Source organism: Lithobates pipiens, unplaced genomic scaffold, assembly GCF_037356315.1.
Source record: "Lithobates pipiens isolate NorthernLeopardFrog02 unplaced genomic scaffold, aLitPip1_a1.2 Scaffold_18, whole genome shotgun sequence".
Taxonomy (NCBI): domain Eukaryota; kingdom Metazoa; phylum Chordata; class Amphibia; order Anura; family Ranidae; genus Lithobates; species Lithobates pipiens.
In genome coordinates this window covers 414710223-414732411 of record NW_027507758.1, presented here as the reverse complement: position 1 = coordinate 414732411, position 22189 = coordinate 414710223, and the positions used below count along the sequence as shown (strand labels likewise).

At 42.2% G+C, this 22189-nt stretch overlaps 1 protein-coding gene across 2 annotated transcripts in view; it reads left to right on the top strand.

Annotated features, from left to right (window-relative positions):
- The window catches only part of FNDC3B (fibronectin type III domain containing 3B), a 467960-nt gene that overhangs the window by 148022 nt on the left and 297749 nt on the right, over window positions 1–22189 (top strand). For both annotated transcript variants that reach the window (XM_077487969.1, XM_077487970.1), the window contains one exon: window positions 741–816. In XM_077487969.1, coding sequence (XP_077344095.1) covers window positions 741–816 — 76 coding nt within the window. The remainder of the gene's footprint in view (window positions 1–740; window positions 817–22189) is intronic.

The window sequence follows — 22189 nt, the reverse complement described above, 5'->3', positions numbered from 1 at the left end:
CTCATGTGTGTGGATGCCTATATATAGGGTTGGCTGGACTCTGTTGGAGGGGGAAACCTGTTCTAACCACATTTGCCGGCTCTATAATGAGCTTGCACTAATTTGTTCCTCTCTCTCTGTCCCTCTCTCCACCAGTCACATAGGAACTCAGAAATGTAAGAAGCACTCTGCAGACAGAGAATACCTGAGTGTGGTTGGATTTTGCCTTTTTAAACAAGTCTTCCTAAGACTTTGGCAGCTTCCCACTGACTGTTTATTACAGCTGTAGTATTGTTTTTGAGCATCCTGCTTGGCACTGCCAACATTTTCCCAACATTCATCACTAACTCCCAATTCATACCCATTTTGGCAGTTTTATGTAGCATGTTACAAAGAACTGAAGACAGTAAGAACACTGCAGCCGATAATTCCTGGGAATGGTTTGAATGACAGTAACGCTACACCGATTCTTTGTCATTGGGAACACCCATCACATAAATCTTATTTCCTGAGAAAATGCATATTAACATTTCCACCAAAAAGAAAAGAGCACTTGGTCATGCAGCAGTTCACTAATGAGAATCTAATTGGGGTCTGTGCCTGTTTTCTTTTACGCCCCTTACCCTTCCTTTTACATTTTGTAGTGTTTTGTGTGGACAAACTGGACTAAATAAGGGAAATTAGTGTATGAAGTCATGAGTTCCCCAGTAGAGAAACCAGATGTTATATTGTTCTGAACCGCTTTTATCTTATTTTGACAGGTCATTCTAGTTCAGGTTAACCCAGGAGAAACCTTCACAATACGAGCGGAGGACGGAACACTGCAGTGCATTCAAGGTAAGGAAAACTGACGTCTGTTTTAGGCTGGAGCTGCAAAGCTTTTCTCACACTAGCCCCTTCATATGTGACACTGAAACCTCTAAATCCCTCACTGTGGTTTCTGGGACCTGGGAGCATGATTGAGTCAGCCTTTCAGAGTAAAATATTCAGTTGGTTTATGTTTCTCCCACTTACAAGGAATAAATAAATGGGTTTATTTAGGTACAAATTTCAGTAGTCCCGATGCTGTATGTGTTCCAGCCCACTGTGTCTGACAAGGGTATGCAAGGCCATCCAGTAAATTCAGTTATATGTGCCCTTAGTCATCTAACCAGACTATATTTAATCAGACCGTTTATAATGCCAGAAATCATACAGTTCCATCACAGCTCCGAGCCTGCATCAAATTGCATAATCTTAAAGCAGAATTTTTATAGATGCAGTTTTTGCCTGCTTACTATAATTGATTTTCTGGGGCAGCCACTTTTCTGTTGAAACAGTTGTACCATTTCAAAATACAAAATCTTAAAAAAAAATTTTAGTCCTTTTTTAAATAAATATTATAGTAAACTTAGTAGCATTCTACAACCCTCTGACAGAGTGATGGGCTTCAAGCGACACTAAACTCTGGTTTAAAAAAAAAAATCTATTCATATATTTATTCTTTACTCGGAAAAGTACCTTCTATTGCTGTCTGCTTCCTCCAAATTCCTTTTTTTGTTGTTTTGTTTTGATCTGACTTCCTACTGGGGGTGGCTATGTTTGTTCTCTATGGTCCCTTTGTATGTAGGACTGTAGCCAAACTCTCTTGATCACTTCCAAGATGGACTTTGGACTATGGGGTTTGTAGTATGCATAGAGCAGCGCACATGACCATAACTAAAATGCATTGCTTGTTTCAAACAAACAGAAGTAAGGGGGAAAAGAGGAAGTTCGAAAGCTCATGAGGTCATTGGAAGGAGGCAGACAAAACATAGAAACAATATCATGAAAACAACATTACAGGGCCATTGGGTAGTGGATTTGAATGGATCAATTTTGGAGAATAAGGATATTGTTTAGTGTCATTTTAAGCATCCATTCGTTGGTGCTTGTAGCAATCTCACTATCGCTGTGTCTTAGGTACAAAGGTAACTGGCATACAGAACTCTCCATCTTTTATACACATACATGGGCAATGCAAAGATCAACCAGTATAATAAAAGTGTGAGCACTGCTTTGTTTTTACCTTTGATTGGATTGGAATAGTTGGTAGTTCACTTTTTGTTGTGGGTTACTGCACTATTCAAATCGCTCTGTGTTGTCTTAACTAAAGATTCCCTGCTTCAACAGGTCCAAATCTATAGCTTGTTCTTGTTACCAACACATTTTAGTATAGGTTCTATTTAATGATAGTAACACACAGATTCATAACTACGCTCAAGACTGGACTCTCAGATACATAGACAATGTGTTTTCCATCGAAAATATGAAAAAATATCAGCTGCACTTTGCTTAGCTCCTCTGAGCGTATTTTCTAATAGTCAATTAATTGACTGCATACAGCAATGTCTCCACCTAAGAACCAACATTCTTTGATGCATTTCACCACTCCTGGCTTGCTCTCAAGGATAGGGGGAATAGGGAAATATGCTAAGAGGGACTAAGTGGAGTGTGGCTGATATTTTTTTATATTTCCAATAGAGTGGAGATGTTCTATTTAATAATGTTCAGAAACATTAGTATAGCTTACTATGTCCAGTGACTTAAATACATCTCACTGTGTAGTCCTTCAATTTGGAAGTAATTATAACCATGCAGTATAGCGTCATTGATTACAACACATGGAGCAGTAGAGAGAAGAAACCAAATTGTTCTGTGTATATATTTCAGCTTAGGAACATTGATACACAAGTAACAAAAACTGGCCACTGCCCACACCCATAACTGGCCTTCACAGTATGAGCACATGGAGGGCATATACATATAAGACAAAAACAATTCCATAGCCCAACTCACCAACCAATCTACTGACCAACCAAATTAGCCTGTCTAACCGTCTGTTAAAAGCCGGGGTTTTATTTAGCACTCATTTGCAAATGCATAGGCTAGGGCAGCCTCCAGGCTCACCTGTCCCACATCTATCCATTCCATGCATGTGCTTCCACTGTGGAGACACTTATAAATTTGTAGTATTAGGACTGCAAGCAAAGCAAGGCCTTGCAGCTTTCACATGCGTTTGCAAATGTGTGCTAACTAAACCCCTGCTTTTAATAGACAGTTAGACAGGCTAATTTGGTTGGTCAGCAGACTGGTTGGTGAGTATTTGTGAGCCGGTACCACCTGGAGGCCTTGGCAGAAGGGGCCGCAAGGGGGACTCTGTGAGCTCTCTCCACCACATATAGGGATGTAAACGCCTGCTTCCCAAACACCTCCAGCAACCATATTTCCACAAATCAGTGGGGTCTCTATCCTCCATTTTCTCAGGAAGACCCACAATTCTTACATTATTATGTCTCATTCTGTTCTTGAGGTCATCAACACGTTGATCTACATCCTGGTGTTATGTTGTGAGTCTCTTATCAGAGGGGGGAGCTTATCCTCTATGGCACTGATTCTGCTTTCAGCAGTAGTGGTTCTTTCTCTGATCTTTTCTATATCTTGCCTTATCAGACACTTCCTCCTTCAACCCACCAAAGCATTCTTGCGAAGTATTACCAGAAGCAGTACATTTATTAACAGCTCTCAGGATCTCAGTCAGCTAGTGTAGGTTGTGCACTCTCCTCATCCTCACTTCCCTCTTTCAGCTCTTCTGACTGTGCATCCATGAGGTTTGCATCTGTGCACTCAGGAACTCCTTCCTCCATATTCCCTCGTGCAATGAGTTCCCCCTCAGGCTCCCCCCCTTCTCAGCTGGGTCAGTAGTATTCAGGGACCCTGCTAGCTTCTGGACATAATAACGCATGTCTTTAGTAGGGGGGGGGGGTCACTGAGGTTTACTCAGTTTCTTTTGTTTTATCTGCGCATGCTGTGTGCGCTGCTGGATCCTGCAGAGGCATCATTTTGGCGCCCCGGGCGCTGCACCTCTTCCTTGCTCTTTCCCCTCAATACCATCATGTATTCGTTCAGTTAGTAGCTCAGCGGGGTCTCACTAGGTTCTGGAGTAGTCCTATAGCCATTAGACCACACAGTGAAGCCGCAAACAGGATCAAATCAGAGTAAACTGTGTTAGCTCTGTGAGAAAGCTGCTACCCACATGCCTGTCCAGGCCATGCCCCCCAGAAGGGGTGAATTTTCCAGTATGAACATAGACAGCAATAAAACACTTGCCCTACCCCTTTCCTACTATATCCAAAATAAAAAAAGAAAAGGCTTTAGATTTAGATGCACTTTAATAAAAGGCTTAAAGATGAAATGCAGGTACAGATTTTTTTACATATTTATGGTAGGTAGATCATTGTAGTAGTGGTAGGGTAGAGCTTGCCTTGTAGTAGGCAATATCTACCTGACTTGCTGCTTCTAATGCTCACTGTGAGAAGCTCACAGTAAACATTGAAATCAGAATATCCAATTGTATGGTCAAATAAGTTTTTATTAAACAATTTTAGAGATGAAATTACAAGTGATTAGTATTTAAGAATATGTTACATAATAAGAGGAAAATGGTACAAACATTGGTCTCAGGAAGGATTTACCAAAATAGATTGTACAGCCAGATATAAATATTATCTGTACAGATAAACAGAGTATATATATATATATATATATATATATATATATATATATATATATATATATAGTCCTCTAGAACTCACAGGAATGCTATAAATGCAAAATGCCAACAAAATAAAATAGAATGTATCAATATCTAGTGTGAAAAGAAAAAAAATTAAGAAAAAAGGTGTGTGTGTGTCGGGGGGGAGGTTGGGGGGGATAACTGTGGGAGTATCACCTATATAATTAAGACAATCTCTAAACATGGTGAAGACCAAACGGCAAAGGGTCTAGAGACTGCAGTGGATATAACCCCCCCCCCCCCCCCCAAAAAAAAAACAATTAAGGCTTGCACCTTGTACAGTATAGGATTTCATGTCATCTGTTCCCAGTCTTGCCACAAAGAGTTAATCCACCTCTCAGCAATCATCTTATCTTTTCTCAGTGAGATAAAAACTGACACACAGGGAAATATGAGTAAGTTCTTCCCCCTTGCTGTGAGTGACAGGTGGTTTACATATCTCACTCACAGCAAGGGGGAAGAACTGACTCATATTTCTCTGTGTGTCAGTTTTTATCTCACTGAAAAAAGATAAGAGGATTGCATGTTAACAAGGGGCATTTAGAGGTGGGCGGGGAGTCTACTGACATCATGACTCCACGCACCAAGCTCTGGGCAACAGACCCACCCACAGAATTTGCAGTTTTTCGGGTCTCATAACAGACAGGTAAGGATAACTAAATAAGGATAAGGATAGGTAAGGATAATAAATGCGGGAGGCATGTACAATATATCCTTATAGATAACTACGGCTGTAGTTTAAAAAGGATGACAGTTTGCATGCACTTTAAGGTAATTAGGCAGAGAAGTGTCCAAAGACATACACACCAAGTGGAAAATAAAAAAGAAAGGGGGAGGGGCGTGATAAAAATGGGCTGGAATAACCAGTGTTAGTACAGAAGATTAGCCTGTACAATGTTGCAAGGCAAAAAAAAAAAAGGCTGGGGTTCAGCTTAAAATAGTTTATTTGTACAGAGTTATATATCAGACCTGACTGAGTGACAGTTTTGCAAGAGAGGAGAAGGAGGGAGAAGAAGGAATTTGGACCAGGAGGAGGTGGGATGGGAAAAGTGGTAGATGTGTTACTCCTTGTAAGAACTATGTTCATACATTTGCTACACAGAAAAAATATGTATATATTATTGTTGTGCAAAGCAACAATCTTCTTCAGCATTGTAGAATATTCCTGCTAAATGTCTTCCATGATCATTTTTCCCCTGCTCATTTTCTTGCACCCCATAAGTCACATATTGGAACATTTCAGGAAAGATACATTATGTCACATTTGTTTTACATACTCTCAGTCCGAGGTGTGCATGGGCAGTTTGAAGCTTTGTAGGAAGTCAAAAAGTTCAAAGTGCTGCAATAATATGCATTCCAGATGTGTTTGAATCAGGGAAAATCTCTTTTTTTTATGAATTTTTATGAGGAAAGTTCAATATGTTTTCAATTCTTTGTATGAATCATTGGCCTTCCTTACAAATGAAATAGATGGTCAGGGTCTAAGACAATTTCGTCTGGAGTTTATTATTATTGTTGTTGTTGTTATTGCGCTTATAATTCTGTTGTGAGAAGTGACAATTTAATAATGAGGCGAGCCTCCTCAATATAAACTTCTGAGGACCCCACACATTTCTGTCAGAGGATAATTAATCACTTCCTGTGCTACAAGTGGATGTGTGTTATTGGAACGTGTGTGTGCATGTAAAAGGTACAGTAACTGGCTGTTAAAGTATCATTACCCTTGGATAAATTCTTTTGAGTAAAGCTCAAAAACTGAAAGTTATTGTCTTAAAAGTCTATATAGGGTTATATTACTAAGATGAGTTTGAGGAAGTGTGTATGTTCTATATATACATGTGTATGATGTTTCCATCATGGTTTTCTATCCTCATTAGATTTAACAGTGGTAGACATACTGTAGAATACATAGGATTCCTGTGCAAAGAAAGAATTTGGGCCCTCGCTTTGGCGTTAATCAGTTTTATGCCATCTACATACCTAGTAATTTTTGTTTTCCAATGGTAATGATGTGCGCTAAGTGGGTGTACAGAGTCCCTCGAGAATAGACTATGTAACTGAGCAAAACACGGATAGTCTGAGTCAGCCCAAAAGTTGAAAAGACTTGTTGCAGGGCTGTGACTTTATAAAGCAGCGGAACTTACTTTCCAAAAATAAATGTGATGTACTAAAGTTCTGACTCTCAGTTGTTTTCAGGTGTTATGGTTCCTCCTGGCAGGTGATAATGGCTTATCCGAGGTGTAGGGTCTAAGCAACTGTTAATTTTCACCAGTGCTGCTGAAGGTAGAGATGGGCAGACCATAGTGGTTATGATTTACTTCACTGCGAACTTTGACCAGGATGTGACTCTTTCAGGATTGCCTCACTAAGGAGGTGGCTGGGCCAAAGAGACGATGCAGATATTGTTTAGGGTTTAGATGAGTAGTTGGGTCAAGGCAGGCAAGAGTGTAGTCAGGTCCAAGCAAAGGGTTAGTCAGGCAGCAAATTAGAGTGGTCAGGTTGATCTATGTCGGCAACCATCAAGCAGTCTCACAGGAAAGCATTATAGTTCTTTGCATCAAGGTAGCTGGTGTTAAGACACAGCACTACTTCAAAAAGCTGGTACTTAAATACTCTTCCTGGTTAGGGGACACACCTCCATTTAGTAGAACTCTGAAAGTCCCGGGAGGGATTCTGCAAGTACCATCAGTAATCCTGGCAGAGATTCTGAGAGTAGAATTTCTGGAAGACTTGGCAGGGATTCTGAGAACACCATAATTATAGCCGACTGAGTGGAAAGGAGCTTAGGCAAATAAGTGTAAGCTGGCATTGACAGATGGAAATACAAATTTCGATCTGTGTGTGGCCCTCCCTATTTGACAGATGTCGTTTGTTCGATCGACTTCTGTCAAATGGACATGCTGGAAAACTTTTATTGATCAGCGGCTGCAGCTCGTGATCAGTGGCTGCAGCTCGTGATCAGTGTATTATGACAACAGCATGAGCCACTGTTACTATAGAGTTTCCCAGCTGGGAGGGTGGGGGAATTCCTCCATTCACCTTGCTTTTGTGGATCTTGAATTAAAATTCACGGGGGTCTGTTCAGTAACATTTTCTCCCAGCCGAGGTCCGAATCACATGTGTGTACGACAACTCAGATAATTTACATCACAGCCCCCGTATTCATATCACAGTCCCTTTCTTACATCAGTGTCCTCAGTCCATCTTGTGCATCAAATCCCCCCCCCACTTTTCATCACAGCCCCCGCCTTTTCAACAGTGTCCTTAATCCCCCCTCCCAGTTTCCCTCACTTTACATCACATCCCCCTTTACGTCACAGTTCCCCTTTTTATGGCAAGTTGCCCCTCCCTTCATAGCAATGTCCTTAGTCCCCTTCACCCCCTTCATAGCAGTGCCCTTAGCCCTCTTCACCCCTCTTCAACAACAGCGAGCTTAGCACCCCCCTCCCCCTTCATAGCAGTGTCCTTAGTCAGCTTCCCTCCCCTTCATAACAGTGTACTTAGCTCCCTTCACCTCCTCTTCATAATAGTTTCCTCATCACTACTTCCTGGGGCACTTGTACTTTTTTATGGGGCATAGAGCCATACACCATGAAAAACTAGCATATCTCTGCACCCACCCGGGAGTGACAGGTTGTCACGTACCTGGTAGTAGAGCCTGATATGCAGAGGAAGACCTCTCCTACACCTCTGAATTGAGAAACCCTTATAGTGCAGACAGGAGGCACAAGAGTGCAGAGTGGCACAAGTGCCTGTCAGGATCGCTGATGGAGGAGCTGGCTTGGAACTTCCAATGTCCCCGTGGAGGATCACCAACAAGTAGGGAGACCTGGAACAGCAGGTAGACTGAAGACTGGAGCAGGCTTGGTAATAGAGCACCACAGACAGGAAGATGGACACAGCAGTTAGCAAAGTGGGTGTTCTGTAGGCTAGGAACACAGGTAGGTGCAGGCAGGCCGGGTCATACACAAGCGGGCAGATCAGGAACAGATACGGAGACTGGAGCGAAGTCAAGGTACAGGCTGGGTTGTCAGCAGGCAGGCAGCAAGGTATCTAAAGGAATAGGCAGAATCAGAGACAAGCTGGGGTCGGATGCAGGAGGATAGCAGGATTAGTCTGGAACAAGCCAAGTTAGCAACTGGAACAGGTGTAAGGTAAACAGGTTGCAGGAATTATAGGGAACACTGTAGAACAGACAGCATTGATCCTGGGTGCAGGCCCTCTTTAAATAGTCCATTTAGCACCAATAATTGTCACAAGGTGCGGGCATGTGCTCCGGCGCCTGTAGGCGCACATCCATTTGCGCACATGCGCGTGTGTATTGGCAAACATGCCCGAGCCTGTGCGGCTTTCTTCATTGGGATGTGGAGCAGAGGGATTCTTTTGCGGTTGCCATCTTGGTTGCTGCACATCCGAGCATTTATTTGCATATAGTTGTGGAGGTGCACTATTGGACGCACACGGTTTGCGTCTGGGGTGACTCATCTGTCCCTGTATGAAAATTAAAGCTTTAATGTGCGGTTACCAGCATACAGCTGCAGCCATTCTTTAACTTGTACTTTTTTATAGTATATGGCTCTCTGTGCCCAAGTGAATCAGCCTTTACACTGTTGCAGATACACTGATCTGCTTCTGCTCAAGGATAGGGGAGGACTGAGCCTGACCCTGACTGTGACACATCTTCCTCATTTGTGTCTCATATGCTTCATCACAGTAGGAAGGTTTCAGCAACAGAGACGGTGCTGTCAATCCAGAAAGCAATAGGCGGGCCTAGGTGGGCAAGCGCTGATTGACAAGCTAAAAGCTTGTGAATCAGGAACTGCCTACGTGAGAGTGGCAACTCTGAAGTTACGAGCAGTGCAGCATTGTTGCCACGCCATCACAGCTTCCTTAGGTGGACTTAACTAGCAGGATCAACTGGTAATTGTGGGACTTTGCAGGATAACTAATTTGGATTTATTAAGGCAGGTGGTTTTGCTTACATTTTGCTGTCACTTTCCTCATCATCAGCATGCTAATAGCATTTTAAATAAATCTTTTCTGTTTTCAGTTCATACATATTTGCGAAATTGCTTCTATGGGCAATGCGGGCAGATCATGGCTGGTGGGGGCTGCATAGATCCCTAAAAACAGCAGTGAGTAAAAGTGATGGGCCAGGGACAGTAAGGCTGGGGTGGAAAATGCTAGATGCTGCTGGATGTCCTCCAGCCAGGAAATTAGGTGGTGGGCTTTATCTGACTTGTTGCAGCTTACAGTGTGCAGTGAAATGAGAGAAGCAATGTCAGATCAGAAGAGGAGCTTGTACAACCGTGCAAGACTGAACGTAGGTTGGAGTTCAGGTTTAAGTACTCTAGCATACACTATTTTATGGGAGGCCATAGTTCTACTTTAATCAAAGTAATTGTCACTAAAGATTCCAGTTGAATTTATTTATTAAGTCTGTTACAACCCCTTCAAACTTAAACAATATGTTTGGTTACTGTTATTAGCTAGGCTTTTATATTAGCCAACATACATTTTGGATTTAGTGAAACCTTAATGTTTGAGGTTTGAAACGTGTGGGAGTTCAGACTCCTAGTCTTCCCTATTTTCCAGGCTTTGAGCTCTGTATACTTGTGAAAACCAAAAGTCCTGGACTGTGCTGCTTGTCGACTGCTCCAGACAGTTATGAATGTGACCTGGCAAGCAGCAGGGTTTCCTGCTGACGTGGCTTCCCACAACAGGAGCAGAACAGAGCTGCTTCAGTGTACTGCAGAGGAGACAGTTAAACGATGAATCACCAGCACAGCTATGAGAAATAAATGGAATCAGGCTCACGCTAATGATCATAAGTTTATAACAAAGAAATCGCATTTCTAAGTTGGAAAAGATGGGGCAAATTAACTTTAAGTATGCAAAACTGTTGTTGCATAGATCATAAATACAGTGAAACCTTGGTTTACGAGCGTTTTGAAAGATGAGCAATTTTTTTTTTTAAATTTGCCTTGATCTGCAAACACTATCTTGGTATACGAGCGTTTTTTTTTTATGTAAAAAAAAAGAATTACACTCACAATGTGAAGAAGCCTGCTGCTCATCCATAGAAAGCCGCTGTGTATATGTATAGTGAAGCCGCTGGTGTACAGCATACAGTACAGCTTTGTATGTGGCCAGAGATTTGCGGGTCGTTGGTGGCTCCCAGAGCTTCCTGGAGACAATCAGACACTCCCAGCAAGAGTGATGTCAACAGTTCCGGAGTTCTCTAGGAAGCACTGTGAGCTGAACCTGTGGCCACATACAGCATTGTACTGTACGCAAGCAGCTTTACTGAGAGTACAGTACTGTATACAGAGCAGCTTTAAAGATTTGATTCCCTGCAAAGGTAAAGCTTTGATTCCCTGCAAAGGTAAAGCATAATGGACTACTATACAAAGCATAATGGACTACTATGCATCGCATAGTAGTCCATTATGTGTCACTTACCTGACACAGTAGCCAGCGAAGTCACCGCTGTCCCCTTGTGTACGGAGCCTTCATCTTCTTGGTGGGTCTCGCTGCTCCGGCACTGTCATTCGACGGAGCCGCGATGACGTCACTCCCGCGTATGCGCACGGGAGCCGCCACTCGTGGCACATCGCCGTAGACAGCGGTGCCTGTCTTTTGGCAAATATCTCCTAAACCATGTAGGTTTAGGAGATATTTCTTGGACCTACAGATAAGCCTTAATCTATCCACTTTAAATAGATGAGCACCTCTGGCCACATACAGAGCTCTGTACACCAGCAGCTTTACTCTACATACAGTATACACAGTGGCTTTAAATAGGTGAGCACCAGACTCCTTAACATTGTCACTGTGCACATTCTTTTTCTTTTTACCTTAAAACTTGCAATACAGAGGTACAGTACAGTATTCCTACTACTGTACAGTACTGTATTTTGAAGTGCAGTTTTATGTTTACAGTACACTTTATACTGTGTTTTTTTTTTTTTTTTTTTTGCCATAATCATTTTTATATGAATACATGGTTGTGGAACGAATCATCAGTGTTTCCACTATTTCCTATGGGGAAATTCACTTTGATATAAGAGTGCTTTGGATTACAAGCATGCTTTTGGAACAAATTATGCTCGCAAACCAAGGTTTCACTGTAGTTTATGTTCCAAGGCCAAGAATCAAACCTGCATCCTAAGACCAAGAATCAAACTGGGTGCTGGGACCAAGAGCCTAACTCATATGGTAGGACCAAGAATCAAACTCTTATACTAGAACCAAGAATTAAACCTTATTATAGTAGGACCCAGGATCAAACTCATATACTAGGACCAGGAATCAAACTCATATGCTAGGACCAAGAATCAAACTCTTAACATACTAGGACCAAGAATCAAACTCTTATACTAGGACCAAGGATCAAACTCATATGCTAGGACCAAGAATCAAACTCATATGCTAGGACCAAGAATCAAACTCATATGCTAGGACCAAGAATCAAACTCATATGCTAGGATCAAGAATCAAACTCATATGCTAGGACCAAGAGTCAAACTCCTTTTATATTAGGACCAAGAATCAAACTCTTATACTAGGACCAATAATCAAACTCATACTAGAACCAAGAATCAAACTCATATGCTAGGTCCAAGATTCAAACTCTTATTATAATAGACTTAGGAATCAAACTCTTATTATTCTAGGATCAAGAATCAAACTTCTATGGCTGGGCCAGAAATCAAACTCTAATGCCCTGTACACACGGTCGGACTTTCCAATGACAAAATCCGTCTGATTTTTTCTGACGGATTTTGGCCCAAACTTGTGTAGCATACACATGGTCGCACAAAGTTGTTGGAAAATCCGATCGTTCTTGATGCAGTGACATAGGACACGTACGACTGGACTATAAACGGGCCCAGTAGCCAATAGCTTTTGTCTCGTAATTTTTTCTGAGCATGCATGGCACTTTGTCCGTCAGAAGTGTCTACACACGATCGGAATTTAAACGATCGTACTTTATTCGTCGTAAATTCCGACAGAAAAAGTCAGTTGAAGCCCACACACGATCGCATTTTCCAACAACACGATCCAAATTAAATCTGTATGCTAGGACCAAGAATCAAACTAGTATTTACCAGTGATGTTTTTGAACAGGTCAGTTCTTTAATAGAGGGCCCTGGCTCTGTCCCTAGTGCCATGAGGTTTCCCTACTTCCTCTGTGTTCTATATAGAGCTATTTGAACAGTTTATCATAAAGAGTCATGCCGCGTACACACGATCAGACTATACGGCGGACTTAGTCTGGCGGACAATCCGCCAGACTTTCCAAATGAGCGGACTTGCCCACACACGACTTTTCTGGTGGACTAGGTCCAGCGGACAATCCTCTGGACTTTTGCAGAGGTCCGCCGGACTTTTCAAATGAACGGACTTTCCCACACGCAGTAAAGTCCGTTCATTTTGAACGTGACTCCAGGTAGACGGGACTAGCAAAGGAAGTCAACGTCGCCATCGCCTGGTATGGATTTTAAGGGGAACACCTACGCGTGGGGGTCCCCCCAAAGTCCATACCAGACCGCACAAAGAGGAGGAAGTCTGCGGGAGCAAGTAATAGGGTTAAATAGATCACCTTGTTCATCATTCCCTAGGTAGAACAGGCAACTTACCCTTACACTGGCGATGGGAACCCATTGCAAGGGTAAAGCTAGCCATACACTAGTAGATTTTAGAATGAATGTTTGTATGAATATTTGTACAAACATCTGATCAGTACATTCAATGAGTGAGTGAATGTCATTCAAAAACTTAAACGTTTTATTTGCCAAATGAAAACCACATGCACAGTTACAAGAAAAAAAATTATATCCTGCTTATTCAAATTTTCTAGTCACTTCAGTGAAAAACATACATCAATTTGACCCTACTAGTTATAAGAAAATCGAGCAAACGCTCCTCAATTAAAAATTTTCTAGTGTATGGCTAGCTTTAATTTTTTGTTTCCTCAGTGTTCAAGTAGGATTAAACCCTCAGTGTTTTTTAGTTTAACACAGCATAATAAAATAATCATTCCCCAGTAAACTCTTAGTTAAAATTCTTACATTTTGCACTTGCAATTTACTACTGTCAGTGCTGCTGGCCCCTGCTGTCTCAGCGCCGTCATCTTAGGCTACATAGCTTAGATCACATGTGTCAAACACAAGACCTGTGACTGAATCTGGCCCACCAGGCCATTTCTCTTAGCCCTCACACCTCTCTTGCGGCACCCTACTTTTCTCTGCCCACACCTTGTCTCAGCACCTTGTCTCAGCAGTCAACAGCAGAGGGGAGGACAGAACTCCTCTGGCCGATCCTTCACTCCTTTGTGCAGCTGCAGAGAGGCTCGTCTCTTGATACCCCACCCTTGACCCCTGTCCCCCGTCCTAGCAGTCTGCAGCAGTGAGGAGGACAGAACTCCTGCATTTCTCTGTGCAGCCACAGCACCCCCTTGTCTCTGCTTCCTCTGGTCTCAGTATTCAGCAGACTATGGCAGCTGACACCAGCCCTCCTCTGGTTCTTCTCTAGACCCTACACCTTCTGCTTCTCATTTCTGCCTCCAGCTTCTTCCTGGCAGCAGCACATGGTAAGGAGAGGTGCACTGTGATGTAAGGGAGGATGGGGGACTCTTGACTTCTGATGGTGAGGGGGCTCTTGACATCTGATGTAAGAGGGAAGTGTGGGGTACTCTAGACATCTAGTCTTACAGATACAATCGACCCTTTGATGGTGACCATAATACTGATGCGGCCTGCAATAAAATTGAGTTTGACACCCCTGGCTTACATATTTGCCATCTTAGGCTATTGCATGCGAGAGTGGTTCCATAGGATACTGGGAGCAAAAGGAGACATCCTGAAACAGGAAACCTGGGGTAGTGGTCATGGCACCAGCTTAAACCGAAACAGACAAGGATTAAAAGATAATGAAGCTGCATCCTCATTAAGTGATTAAATCAGCTGCGGAAAGTGCTTAAAAAGGGAGGGTTTAATTTCACTTAAAATATCTGTAAGGAAACTCCGGCAGCACAATTCCAGCCCTACTGAATGCTGTGCTATATAAATAAATGGCCCAGCAGTCATTTTTACACATTATTTTGTTCTAGTTTTTCTTGGGTGTGAATTGGCTTTATTTATTTAGTTGAGTATGAGACCTCGGTTGCATTCATGTGTTTGATGGTGCTTTTGTTTGTTTGATCTATGACATACAGGTCAAAGCTCCCTTCCTAGTGTACACGGGCTACAATTTTGTGAGCAGTATTTACATCCTTGTGGCTTGCCACTGTCTGCTAATGTCTCCTTCATAGCTGACCTCCTGCTGAAAGCCCAGCCGACTGCGGTGACATCACTAATGACCTTCTATCTATGAGTCACCATGGAACTCTATGTTCCATTCAGTCACTTTGCAGTTATGTGCACTCAATAAGATTCAGCCTAGTAGGAGAATGCAAGGTGCCGCTCATAAATTTATATATGTTTCATAGTTATCCAGAAAGGATCTGTCAGTGAACTAGCTTGGTAATATTTAGGTTTGTAGTCACAGGAAAGCACATTTTAGTTTTCTTTAGTCATTGGCTGTCTCATGTGACAAGTACAGAAATTAATTTGGGGATAAGAGATGAAAATGCAGGGCATAGACATGACAGCATGTACAAAATAATAAAAGACACTTCAAATGGAAAGCAGCACGAGTGAGAAATGTGTGAAATGAGAAACGTTCAACTGTCGAAGCAAACTGTGCCTGGTAATGCACAAGGAAAGACGATATAAGAAGAAGAAATGGCGATGGAACAGATTATATTAAGCACAGGGAGTACAATGCAGGAGTAGATAGTAAACAGAGAAGAAATTAAAAGGAGTAGGACAATGATGGGTATTGAGTTGAACAATGTGGATAACATTACAGTGAGAGGTAAGGGAATGCCTATAGCAAAGATACTGGGAGCACATGAGAAGTAAAGCAGGATGAGAAAATTATACATATACTACTCGTATACTAAGAAAGGGAGGTGAAATAAGAAAATTAAACTAGTGATGTGATATGAATGGGTGGGTTACTAGAAAAAATTGCGGTATAGCAGCCTTTCTTAACCTTTTCAACACAGAGGAACCCTTGAAAAAGTTCTCCAGTCTTGGGGAACCCCTGCTGAAAATTAGAAATCTACAACTCATGATACATTAGTGTGATGGTCAGTGAGAGGAATGGCCTAAGGGCCGGTTCACACAGCGAGGCGATGCGAGGCGACACGGCTCGCCTCGCCTCGCTCCCGCAAGTCGCCCCCGTTCTGTACAATGGAACCGTTCTGAGAGGAGCGACTCGAGTCGCTCCGACTCAGAAAAAAGGTTCCTGTACTACTTCGGGGCGACTTCGGGGGCGACTTGCATTGACTTCTATACAGAAGTCCTCTGCAAGTCGCCGCTGAGGTCCCCGCAGGTCGCGGCGAGGCAAGTCGGAGACGCCTCGCCGCGCCTCGCTGTGTGAACCGGCCCTTACACTTTTGGTCATTGGGAAGAATTACCTCCTTACAGATAGCTAAAAGGATCAATGGTGTCGGTGGGAACTTATTCGAGAGGTAGAAATGGCCCAATGCTGAAGGAACCCCTAGCAACCTCTGGAGGAACCCTGGTTAAGAATCACTGCGGTATAGAGTGTTGGGTATCTAGGAAAAACAAAATGCTGCTTGGACAACTAGATGGGATGACAAGTAGAGTACTTTTAACTATAGCTTGATAAGATGATGCCTAATGACCTGTTGGATCAGTCTGAAGAAAAATGAGAATAGATTTAAAGTGTATGTCCAGTCAAAACCTTATTTTATTTTTTTGGGATGGAGTTAGGGAATGATTAGAATCCCTGTTGGCCTTATACTGCTAATTGGGGCTTCATTGGGCCTCTTTTACGTGGAAAGACAGATCGGGTCCACCTGTCACTCCATTTCCATCCAAAAGCCCATAGAAGAGAGCGGGCTGTGTCCGTGTCTGGCCTGCATTCTCGGAGCAGACATGAACCTGTCACCCACCTGCTCAGCAGGGATTCACAGATAGATCCCCTGCTGAGTACACAGATCTGCTGGTAGACTCCACCAGTGTGAAATGGGCCTTAGAGACATTTCCACTTTTAGTCACTCACTTCGGTTACATGCACATGGGCGGTTTGAGGCTTCTGGCGTAAATTGCGCGTGAGAAATGAATGTTGTATATTGGCTGTATCAAGGTATAAAACATACTTTTCATAAGTTTGCGCATCGTCATAAATCCTGCAACGCATAGCTGCCACATTCCGGGTTTACCCCAATACATGAGTTTACACAAACACAGTGGGGATGATTTACTAAAATTTGAGAATGCAAAATCCTGTGGAGCTCTACATAGAAAACCAATCAGCTCCTGGTTTTTATTTGTTAAACCTTAATTGAATAAGTTAGAAGCTGATTGGCTACCATGCACAGCTGCACCAGATTTTTCACTCTGCAGTTCTAGTAAAGTCAACTCCACTGTATAACTATATATAACTAATGTATAGCCATTCATTATTAATACTATGGGCATCTGTATGCTGGAACTATCTTTCTGGGGTGCAGATATAAGCCCACAATCCTCAGAACAAACTATCCATGTGCATGAAGCCGTATACCACGTACACACGACCAGTTTCTGTCAGAAAAGGTCCAACGTTCTTCCTGACGGAGTTCCGACAGACTTTCAACGGAGTTACGATGGACTTCTGACCGAACGGACTTGCCCACACACAAACGGACCAAAGTCAGTTTGTTTTGAACGTGATGACATACGACGGGACTAGAAAAGGAAGTTCAATATCCAGTAGCCAATAGCTGCCCTAGCATCATATTTGGTCCGTCAGACCAGCATACAGACAAACGGTTTTCCCGATAGAAATTGATTCTGTCGGACAGATTTGTCAAATCTATTTCTAGGTCCGTCAGAATTTTTGAAGAAAAAAAGTCAGATGAAGCCCACACATGATCGTAATATCCGACAGATTGATTCCGTCTGACCTTTTCTGCCGGAAAGCATTACAGTCACCAGAAAGGAAATGAGTGCAAATCTGTGACATGGAAACTAGGGTTCTTGCCTAAAAAGCTTTATAATCAGTTTATGTTGCTCTTGAAGATTTTCAAACATTGGTGAAACAGTTTTCTCTGTGAGGACTCATTCAGCCCTATCTCAGTTGGGGCTGTAGTAATCTGCATATGCCCTGTTCACAACGCTGCTCTGTTGGGGGTAGCAGTGCATTGAATCAAAATGCAGACATGCTCCCTTTTTATGTACAGTAGTGCATTGCAATACACTGTGGTGCTTAGACTTGAAAAAAAGTGTCATTTTGTGGCATTTCAATAAAGTAAAAAAAAGTGTAAAACAAATATAATAGTACTTTGTGTTGTAACAATGTAAAGCACCACCCCTTTATGTGTTTTTACATCTGGACTGTTGTGAAAGAGCCCTGGCAGTAACTCAGGGTTCTAAAGCATTCCCTCGTCCAAACAAATGTCTGGAAAAGAAAACGAATGCTTGTTGAAATTGATATTGGGCAGCAGTATCAAGAGTAAGATGAAATTATATGGTGTAGTAAGGAAAGTGAGTGTAATGCCATTTGGTTAGTAAATACAGATATGGTCTAAAATGATGTTGTAGTTCAAAAAAGCGATTAGTACTTAAAATAGAGGATGGTATAAAATGTGCTGATACATCTCAGGAGGCAACAAAGGAAAGCATTTTCAATGTAATTTCAGGTGGATGTGTTTTAAAGTGTGTGTATAGTCACTTTTTATTTATTTGTTTTAGATCGAGTAAGGAAGGGTTAAAAACCCTGGCATTTTATTTATATAGTTATTTTGCTGTATGTGTGCCATTGGGATAATTTTCCTTCACTTCCTGTCCTGAAGACACAAGAGGAGATGATAGAAAGGAGACTGTTCCTATTGGAAGATTTCTCCTCTATTCCTGTGACTGTGATGGCCGCGTACACACAATCAGATTTTTCGTCAACGCACGCCAGCAACTGCACATTTAGTGCAGTTCGCCAACCTCAAGCTTGCCTTGCATACACAAGGTCACACAATTGTTCTCTGAACTTTCAACCTTCAAGAACGCAGTGACGTACAACACTACGACGAGCGCGAGAAAATTAAGTTTAATGTTTTCGAGCATGCGTCAAATTGTTTCCGAGCATGCGTAGGAATTTTGCGTGTCGGAATTGCTACAGACAATCTGAACATTTCCCCACCAAAAAATTGAGAACATGCTCTCAATCTTTTGCTGGTGGGAATTCCGCCAGCAAAAGTCTGATGGAGCATACACACAGTCGGAATTTGCAACCAAAAGCTCACATCGGACTTTTACTGGCGGAATTTCCAATCGTGTGTACGGGGCATAACATTTTGGATTTCAAATTTGTTTTTCCTATTGACAGTGGTCAAAAGGACAAATGAAGAGGGTGTATCTCTCCATCATGGACACAAGCAGCAATAAAAACTTATCAGAAGTTTTAACCCTTCCCTACTCTATTCTAAGCTAAAAAATGAATTTTTTACCTGTAGGCCCAAGGTTTTGTTACCTACATGCATTCTTTGCATGCTGGTAAAAAACCTTCACTGTGCAGCAGCCCCCTAATACTTACCTGAGCCCCATCGCATTCCAGCAATGTGCACGAGAGCTTCAGCTCTCTGGGTACTCTCCCTTCTGGGACAGCAGTGGGAGTCATTGACGAGAGAGAGGGCAGGGCCCGAGCCACAGCTCCATGTGTGAATGGACACATAGAGCAGTGGCTCGGGAGCGAGCCTGCTTGGGTGCGACGATCATAGCAAGCAGCTTGCTCTGGGGGCACTCAGCAGGAGGGAGGTACCAGGAGCACCAGCCGGGGACCCAAGAAGAAGAGGATCAGGGTTGCTCTGTCCAAAACCATTGCCCAGAGCAGATAAGTATGACATGTTTGCTTTTTTTTTGAAAATTGCCTTTAATATGAATTTAGGGGCTTGTTTACACCAGGAATCTGTACAGCGTAGTCCCACCTTACGGCCTGGTTCACTCCTATGCATTTTTTAGTGCATTTTTAGTTTTGCAGAAACACAGAACAGTTCTGCAGAACAGTCCATTTAACAAGGTTTCCTATGGATGTAGTTCATATCTGTGCATTTTATGGAAAGGGCCAGGGTTTTTTTTTCTGGTTTTTGTTTCCATAGACTTCAATGGTTTAAAGATATGTATTGAAAAAACGCAAAATTCACCTGCAATATGCAAACTACAACCTGCACAAGTGTGAATCAGGCCTAAGGTTTGATTCACACCTATGCATTTATAGTGCTTTTTGCATTTTGAAGATTTGCTCTACAGAACGTGTTCCATAGGAACCCATGTTATATGGACTGTAGTGCAAATCTGCAAAATGCAAAAAGCACAAAAAATGCATAGGTGTGAATCAGGCCTTAGACAAGGTGAAATGTCTATGTTTCCGGTGAGGGCTGCTGAAAAAGAGTACTGCATGCATTACTTTTTTAGAGCATTGGGTTGTAACACAAAACACAACATCAGCATTGGTGCAGTGAATAGGACTGCATTAAATAGTCAGCTTTGACATTTCAATAAAGTTTGAAGGAAAAAAAAAGCCGGCTCATTGGCATTATGTCCCCCAACGCACACCAGCAACTGCGCATTTAGTGCAGTCTGCCAACCTGAACAATACGTAAGGCCTCGATCCCACTGGCATACCTATTTGTACACCCATCCGAAGGGCCGTCTTTGGACAGGATGCACAAGTGTTTGTGCATCCACATGTAGGCAGTCCTGTTCATGTCTTTTGGGGATGCAGGGACACAATGGCTGGTCTCAATTTGACAGTCACACAGATGCGTATCTTTGAATGTAGACAGTGTGCCTTTGGGGACACCCTTCTGCAGAGCTGGGAAATTGGGACCAACGGTTGTGCCCATTGCTGTGTCCCAAAAGACATGAGCGGGCCTGCTTGCATGTGGATACACGGAACACCTGTGCACCCCGTGAGGGCAAAGGTGGCCCTTCACACGGGAGTACAAATAGGTATGTCAGTGGGAATGAGGCCTAAAGCGAGTCTAGCTAGAGTCTAGTTGGGATCTCTCCTTGTGAAAACTAAACGGAAGAATAATACTCAAATCTTTTATTTTTTACTTTTTTTTTAATCATTTGATTTTAAATGTTGTGGTTTGACTTTAATCTTAAACAATGTTTCATATACCGAAGAAAGAAGGAGAGAGTTGAATAATTCACATTTGATATAAATGTTTTTATTTCACTGTTGGAAGTTTGCAGCCTTGGTCACTCAGTAGGTCTCCCCATAGCAAAATGGCTTTTATCACCAGAATTGTTTCCTTATTCAAAGCTATTTGACCTTGTTAGGAATGCAGGAGTCTGAATGAGAGTGTGAAATAGAGATGGAGCTTCTCTTAAAGGCATTCCTTTTATCCTTTAAGCCTGAACCTTAAAAGACCTTTCTAAAAGACCCATAAATTTTTTAGCTTGGCTAACGTTGTTTAAAAAATTTCCTAAAAACTGTACTTTTTTGTTGTGTATTTAATCCTGCACTGATCGTATTCACATGGGTTTTAGTAATGCATACCTTGTAGATTTGTTTTTATAGTTATGAAATTATTATTGTTATACAGGATTTATATAGCGCCAACAGCAATGTTTTTAGAATGTAAAAAAGGAAAATGTGCTGTAAAACCTTTAACAAATATGTTGGTTTTTAAATTAGGATAATAATTTAAAATTCATTACATCTTGTTTACTATATATGCAGTTTAGCTTTTTACTAAGACATATTTTTTTTCCCGATGCACAGTGTTGCTTTTATAAAGTGCAATTTTTGTGTTTTCCAAATCCACTTAGGGCTGGTTTACACTGGGATCGCACAGGTTCAAACTTGCGTATTTCTGTGCGATTCCAGCGTGGTTCATTTGAATGAACTGGAAAAAGCACCAGACCGCACACAGAGTAATGCTCGCTTGCTTTACTTTTAAAAATGCACTGTACCAAACTGCATGGTACTGTAGTACCATGCATTTGGGGTGCTATTGAGGATACATTGGCACTCGTTTGCAGATCGCAAGGGCAGTGCGATCATCTGTGGTGCGGAAAACCTGCCCTCTATCTATCCATTATAATGCACGCGCTTCTACTTTCTGCTATCAGTTATAGAGTTAGAACTTCAGATAATACTGAGGTGCCATGAAGTGGCTCTGCAGCTTATGCATGTATTTGTAAATGTGTGCAAGCTAAACCCCTGTTTTTAACACAGACTGCTATGCCACGTACAAACGATTGGATTTTCCGACAACAAAACCATGGATTTTTGTTTGAAGAATGTTGGCTCAAACTTGTCTTGCATACACACGTTCACACAAACGTTGGCCAAAAATTCAGAACGTGAGAACGCAGTGATGTACAACACATACGATGAGCTGAAAAAATTAAGTTCAATAGCCAGTGCGGCTCCTTCTGCTGGATTCCGAGCATGCGTGAACTTTTGTGTGACAGACATGTGTACACACGATTGGAAAATTTGAGAACCTGCTATCAAACATTTGTTGACAGAAATTCCGACAGCAAATGTTCG